We start from the raw sequence: 7,781 nt of genomic DNA on the forward strand, positions 1-7,781 counted from the left end.
AAAAACATCCATGAGTGAGGATTAACAATAAAAAATGGTGTCATTCAGCGTGCCGCCTTTTGAGTCTGGCTTTGTCACGAATTAGCAATGCTTCTGAGAGTCACCTACGCAGCTACAACTGTCGGCAGTCTGTCCTATGTCGCTCAGCAGTTTTCCACTGAATGGACGTACCACAGCTTATTCTACACCAATTTATCCATCAGCTGGTGGGCATTTGGGTTGTTTCAAATTTGGCTATTACTGCCAAGTAAATAAAACTTGCTATATGCAGATCCACTTCAAGTTAATATTTTGTATATGACATCAGGAATGGATAAAGATTCTTTTTTTTTTTTGGTATAAGAGTGCTCAATTGGCCCTAACTGGTTTGGCTCAGTGGATAGAGCGTCGGCCTGCGGACTGAAAGGTCCCAGGTTCGATTCTCGACAAGGGCATGTACCTTGGTTGCGGGCACATCCCCAGTGGGGGGTTTGCAGGAGGTAGCTGATCGATGTTTCTCTCTCATGGATGTATCTAACTCTCTATCCCTCTCCCTTCCTCTCTGTAAAAAATCAATAAAATATATTTTAAATAAAAAAAAGAAAGCCCAATTGTTTCAAAACCATTTGTAGAAAAGACTTTTCTTTCTCCATTAAATTACCTCGGCACCTTTGTTAAATCAAATAACCTATAACTGTTTATTCTGTTCCTCTGGTTCTGCCAATACACACTATCTTAAATACAGCAACTTTGTAAGACTTGAGCCCAGCTGGTGTGGCTCAGTGGTTGACCTATCTTTCTCTGCCTCTCCCTTCCTCTCTGGAATCAATATATACATTAAAGACCTGAAATCAGGGGGTGTGAGTCCGCTTTGTTCTTTTACCTCAAACTTGTTTTAGTTATTCCAATCATCCGCTCCTGGAGACTCTGCAGCCAGTGTGACAGGTTTCCGAGGGGGGGCGTGCGTGACTTACCGGGTTATGTCACAGAGGTTCTGAAAGATCTTGTCTGGGTTTTGCCCGTCGGGGCCGCTCACGTGCCCCGTCTCCTTCAGCTGCTGCACCTTCCGCAGGGCCACGCCCACGGCGTAGCGCATGAACTCATTGCTGGACCTCAGCACGGACAGGCTCTCCTCGTGGCTTTGGGTGCTGTCCCTAGAGAGAGGGAGAAGGAAGGTCCCTCCTGCTCTCTGGGGACTGCTCAGTGTGGCAGCATCCAGCAAGCTTCGGATGATGGACTCTAGGCGTCCAAGCAGGCCATTCGCACACTATCTGCTGCAGAGAGCATCAGATGCCACAGGCTGGGGGTCGTCCTACCAGACTGCCCACCCCCCACTTCAGACACCAGCCGCCAGCCCAGGTACCACCAGAGTTATGTCTCAGGTTCTGAAAGACCAACGGGCTACAGATCGAAGTTCCCAATGGCCCCCTCCAGCTCGCAATGCTAACTGAGTCCAGGCTGCTGTCTGCACTTCTGACCGACTGGCTATAAATCCGAGGTTCCCACACCCACTCCTGGGGTTCAGTTAATCTGCTGGAATGACTCTCACGGGACTCAGAAACACACGTGTACGGGAAGAACTATGACGCCCCCCCCAGATGACAGTGCCTCCCGGGCGCCCAGCAGTGACGTCACAGCGCAGCTGTCATTCAGCCTCCATCAGCCCTCACCTGAAAAGGGCGGTGAGGAGATCAGACACAAACTTCAGGGACAGAAAGCTGTCGCTGGTTTTGGTGGCCGCTTTGGTTTTGCCTTTGCCAGCTTTCTCGGTCAGGATGTCGGAGAGTTTCTTGTAACACATGAATAAGCTCAGGATGTCCTCGAACTTGTTCTTGCTGTGGACAAGGGGAAGGGACCACCAAGGACAGCATCAGAGGCTGTGGCTTCCCGTCGCATGGAGGAAACCACAGCGCTTCTGCAGATGCTCTCTCTATTCCAGACACTGTCATGCGGGAATGACCCCTCATCACCATGAACTCCCGGGCATGCGATCTACCGAACTATGGTTTCCTCCTGTATTGGGACCAGGCCATACAGAGCATGAGGGTCGCACACCACCACCAATCAAGAAGAGGAGTTCTTGATGCCAGAGCCCAGGAATTCTGAATTAAAGCCTGCTAGAGGCACAGCATTCGCCTGCCTGTCCGTCATAGTTTGGGTGTTCCCTGGTAGGAAACACGGTGCCTGGTCTTCGGCTAGATGTCTATCCAAGAGATCCTGTCATGGCCCAGCCGGTGCTGCTCAGGGGTTGAGTGGCGCCCCATAAGCCAAGAGTCACTGGTTCAATTTCCAGTCGGGGCACATGCCTAGGTTTCGGGCTCAATCCCCAGTGAGGGCGTGCAGGAGGCAGTCAATCAAGGATGTTTCCCTCTCATTCAAGTTTCTATCTCTCTATCCCTTTCCCTTCCTCTCTCTCTCAAAATCAATGAAAACAGATTTAAAAAAAGAGAGAGATACACTGATGTCTGTGATATGTTCAGTAACTAGCATACCGAAGGAAAAACACACTCCGTCCCCCTACCCTATAAAATGGAGAATTAGGCAAACTGCAATTAGAGTCACAGCAATAGCTTACCTGAAATTACTGATGGAGAAATTATATTCCATTAGAACCTCACAAACTCCCATCACAAGAGAAGCACAGATGTTGTTTTTGATGCCGATACCAGTGCTCTGAGAAAAATCTGCTGATTTATCCTGAAAGACACCAGAGAAAAACTAACAAGCTTCCGAAAACTTCCATTCTACAACATAACTGAGGCCCTGGGAGGTGTGGCTCAGTTGGAGCATTGTCCCATATCCTGAAAGGCTGCGGGTTCGAGTCCCGTTAGGGAACAGGTTGCAGGTTCGATCCCTGGTCTGATTGCATATGGGAGGCAACTGGTCGATGTTTCTGTCTCACATCCATGTTTCTCTCTCTCTCAAAATCAATTTCTAAAAATTGATGATCTATACATATAAAAGGCTAATAAGCAAAGTGTCCCCTCCAGAGTTCTATCACTTGCTATGATGAGCGCTGACCACCAGGCGGTGGTGGGGAATGAAGGAAGGCCCCGGCTGACATCCAGAAGGCCCCTATAGGCCCTGATCGCCGGCCAGGCTTAGGAAAGCCACCCGTGCACGCATTTAGTGCACTGGGCATCTAGTAAATAATAAATAAGAGATTTAGCAATTACCAGTTCAAAGTCCTCTAGTTCACTCTTGATCATTCTCTTGGTAAGAGACTCCAACATGTCATCTAACTCTTGGTAGAACCCTTCCTCCTCCTCCTCCTCCTCCTTCTCCTCTCCCTGCTGAGCGGGCATCACTTTACTCTTATACCAGGCCAAGCAGTGCTGAATGCAGCACAGCAGATGGTCCTGTAGAAGAAAGAAGAACAAAATATTCTTGAGTGTTCAGAGATAACGTGCAAAGTTTTGCTAATTGACAATTAATTCTTGCCTATCAGGCTAAAGTAAGCTATGCGCTTACAGCACAAGTTGCGAAAAGCAGAATTAACACTGCAAAAAGCTGCACTAGCAGAGGCCTGGGTTCCAGACCTGCCCTCCTCAAAGGAACTGGCTTCGTAAGAAGCTGGAACCTCACAAGGTAACGGCGGACACGCTCCCTCTGATCCAGGGCAAACACCACGGAGCCAGGCTGGGCAGCTCGGTCTCTCTGGCTTCTCTGAGTCCCAGAGGCTATTCTAACGGTGGGGGTTTGTGCTAAAGGAATCTCAGAGACCAACACCGCATCTCCGAGGCTAAGGACACTGCAGGCAGAGAAGGTCCGTGCACGAAGGCAGAATATGACCATGGCATGACCACGAGCTCTAAATGGGGTGGCGTTGAAGTTTTATCTTCGCTTCCCTGTCTTTCTGAGGCTAGAAAGCAAGAACAGAGGACCAACCTGTCCTAGCTCCCCTGAGGGGTCCACAGCACGCCAATGCTAGCTCAGCCTACATCATCCACGCCCTCCAGACTAATGAAGCAGGTGCCCTGGGTCATCTGCTCCTGGCCTCCCTCCCGCCCCATCCTAAAGCACATTCACTTAGTACCACAATCCAAGAGCCACAGATGGAGACAAAGTGCTCCTGGGGGAAGAGGCAGATGCCGACACAGACATCTTACCAACAGACACGGGTGATGATGGGTCAGAAAAGAAAAGCAGGGAGCGTTCAGAGTAAGAGATCGCCGGGGGGAGCAGACAGCCTCATGGGAAAGGCGTCTCTTTCGAACCATCAACTCTGTCAACAAGGTTAATATCTTAACAGTAAAAACAATGGTTACAGGAAGAATAGCAGTCTCACCAGTGGCTCCTGTAGCGAGATCTGATCTCCTTGGGTCAAAATACAAGCTTCTAACTTCAGAGGAGGCAGCACATCGGCCTGGGGCTCATAGAACTGTTTCAGCTACAGACGGCAAGAAACAGAGACACTACTCAGCGCTGCTTTTCACTTTACATGGGTCAAGCTAAAGGCACCTTTAGCCCTAACCGGTGTGGCTCAATGGATAGAGCGTCGGCCTGCGGACTGAAGGGTCCCAGGTTCGATTCCAGTCAAGGGCATGTACCTTGGTTGCGGGCACATTCCCAGTGGAGGGTGTGCAGGAGGCAGCTGATTGATGTTTCTAACTTTCTGTCTCTCTCCCTTCCTCGCTATGTAAAAATCAATAAAATATATTTAAAAAAAAAAAAAAAGAATTGAACCTGGGACCCTTCGGTCCACAGGCCGACAGCTCTATCCACTGAGCCAAACTGGCCTGGGCTGAAGACGGTTGCAAAGATCAAAAAATTTCTATATGTGACACGGCACCAGAGTTAAGTTGGCGTTTTTCAAAATGCTGACATGCTGAGCTCAAAAGGTTCGCCGTCACGGCTCTAGAGGCCTCAGGCAGGAGGGACATTGTTCAAGATGAAAAAACTGAATCCACAGAAATGAATAAAGAGCATCGGCAATGGTAAAAAGCGGAGACATATAGACAATTGTGTGTGTGTGTGTGTGCGCGCCTGTATACTTTACTTTTTCTTCTATTACTATAAAAGACGTAAGACATAACTGTTTAAAGCAAAAACTGTAACACCGTTTAGCTGGGATTTTAACATAGATAGGTATTCTTATTACTATCAGTACATAAGAGCATCTTTTAAAATTGTTCCCCCCTTTTTACTGAATTTATTGGGGGTGACACTGGTTAACAAAATTATACAGGCTTCAAGTGCACAATTCCACAACACATCATCTGCACACTGTATCATGTGTTCACCACCCCAGTGAACTCTCTTAATATATAAAAAGATTCATGTATCACACAATGACATATTTAGCCGTAAAAAAGAAATGAAGTAACGATAGCTGGGACACCATGGGTGAATCCTGAAAACACTGTCAAGTGAAAGACCACACACGATAGGACTCTATTGATATGAAATGTCCACAAGAGGCAAAATCTATAGCCAGAAAGCAGACTGGTGGTTACTTAGGGCTGGGAGGGTAGGGGAAAGATGAGAAAATGAGGTGATAGCTAAAGGGGGTGGAGTCTCTTTCTACGGCAGCGGTTCTCAACCTGTGGGTTGTGACCCCTTTGGGGGTCGAACGACCCTTTCATAGTGGTCGCCTAAGACCATCAGAAAAGACATATATAATTACATGTTGTTTTTGTGATTAATCACTATGCTTTCATTATGTTCAATTTGTAACAATGAAATTGGGAGTCACCACCAGATGAGGAACTGTAATAAAGGGTCACGGCATTAGGAAGGTTGAGAACCACTATTCTAAGGTGATGAAATGTTCACCTGGTAAAAGTTGCATAGCTCTCTGAATAGACTAAAGACCAAGGAGTTGTACACTTTAGATGGGTGAACTGCATGGTATGTGAATTACATCTCAATAAAGCTATTTTAAAAATTCAAATAAATGCTTAATAAATGAGTGTTGAGGGTAAAAGGTCTTGTTGATACAAGATATTCTCCAGTTGAGTTCTTCCTATCGTGATTGTCCTTTTGAAATATTTCATAATTTTAAAACCCCCTTTAATCAAAAAATACAGAAAATAACCTAACAGACACTGAAGTATCTGTTACCTAGACTTAACACAAGGCCGTATTTTGCTGTGTTTTCTCCAGGTCTCACTCTTTTTCCTTTTAGAAGTAAAACAACAGATACAGCTGCTGACAATCCTTGTACAAATGGCTCTTTAAAATGTCCTTCAGACTTAAGATGCAGACTGTTAACTGAGAGGGCAACTATTATACAATGGGAAGATGGCAGGTACATAGTGGTAATTAAAATAAAACATCAAGACCGCATCACAGCCCAGCCGGCATGGCTCAGTGGTTGAGTGTCAACTTATTAACCAGGAGGTCACGGTTCAATTCCCGGTCAGGGCACATGCCTGGGTTGCAGGCTTGATCCCCAGTGTGGGGCATGCAGGAGGCAGCGGATCAATGATTCTCTCTCATCATTAATACTTCTCTCTCTCCCCCACCCAGTCCCTTCCTCTCTGAAATCAATAGAACTATACATTTAAAACAAGTAAGTAAATAAACCATCAAGATAGCATCACACACCCATCAATGTGCCAGTGACTATTCGGGAATTATTTCACATTGTGAAAAGTCTGGAAAATGTCATCGCCTCTCACTGCCCCATTATCTGTTTTCTATACCCATAAATGCTTTTACCTGTGACAGCAGAGTCTGCATGATCGAATTAGCCAGCTGAGAGTTCCTTCGAAGGACATCATAGAATCCCTGAGAGGAATCAGAGAACAAATAAACTCTTTAACAGAGATACCAGTGATTCAGACAATCATAACTTCAAAATAACACTATCTTTCTTTTTTTTAAATATATTTTTATTGATTTCAGAGGGGAGAGAGAGAGAGAGAAACATCAATGATGAGAGAGAATCACTGATTGGCTGCCTCCTGCACACTCCCACTGGGGATCGAGCCCAAAACCTGGGCATGAGCCCCTGACCGGAATCGAACCTGGGACCCCTCAATCTGCAAGCTGACGCTCTATCCACTGAGCCAAACCGGTTTTGGCAACACTATCTTTCTTTATCCTATTCTCAGTTCTTTGAAGAAGATGAATATATTATTTGCTAGAGAAACAATTCAGAAAGTTTGTTACTGCCTCAACTGTACCCCAATAAATTCAACAATAATTACCTAATGAATTAAAAACATAAGAAAGATGACGAGCCGGGGGATGCAACGTTCCTCCCACTCTGCGGAGTTACCTCGTAGAGCATGAGCCGCACGTCAGCCTGCTGGCCCAGGCACCGCCTCAAACTGTCCATGATCTCCAGGCAGAACGCCTCGTTGGCCACAGCATTGTACCGACTGTGGACATCCACGTGGACCTGCCGAGGAAGGCACGGGTGAGCTCAGGCCCTGGAACCCAGCAGCTCGTAACACACCTGGTTGACTCAAAAGACCTACAAGACTTCTTCACGTTCTTCAGGAGCTGGGAGAATCTAGCACTTTTTGCTCCCACCAAATCCTGAGACGGTTAGAGGCAGTTTTTAGCTTAGAAATGCAGATGGCAACAACACCCCTTAATGTGCATAGTAAATTCAGCAACTCCAATTTTGTTTTCTCAGATTACAGGGTTTAATACAGGTTCATGTGCCAAGTAAATGAACTATAAAAGATGGAGGTCATAAACGTATTTAGCCTCTGAGAACTACTGTGAAGAATAAATGAAATAATGAATATAAAGCACTCAGCCTCGTGTCTAACAGGACAAACCACAAATGCAACTCACGTATCTAATTTAAAATTTCCTGGTAACCAAATTTGAACAGGAACTGATGA

At 46.3% G+C, this 7,781-nt stretch overlaps 1 protein-coding gene across 1 annotated transcript in view; it reads right to left on the reverse strand.

Moving 5' to 3' along the window:
- Positions 1–7,781, reverse strand: part of FANCI (Fanconi anemia complementation group I) — a 68,864-nt gene that overhangs the window by 13,400 nt on the left and 47,683 nt on the right. The window contains 7 exon segments of the mRNA XM_015559169.1: positions 954–1,133; positions 1,650–1,814; positions 2,555–2,676; positions 3,156–3,338; positions 4,268–4,369; positions 6,643–6,711; positions 7,205–7,350. Of these exon segments, the coding sequence (XP_015414655.1) occupies positions 954–1,133; positions 1,650–1,814; positions 2,555–2,676; positions 3,156–3,338; positions 4,268–4,369; positions 6,643–6,711; positions 7,205–7,350 (967 nt within the window).

This window comes from Myotis davidii, unplaced genomic scaffold (assembly GCF_000327345.1).
Source record: "Myotis davidii unplaced genomic scaffold, ASM32734v1 scaffold954, whole genome shotgun sequence".
NCBI classification, from domain to species: Eukaryota; Metazoa; Chordata; class Mammalia; order Chiroptera; family Vespertilionidae; genus Myotis; species Myotis davidii.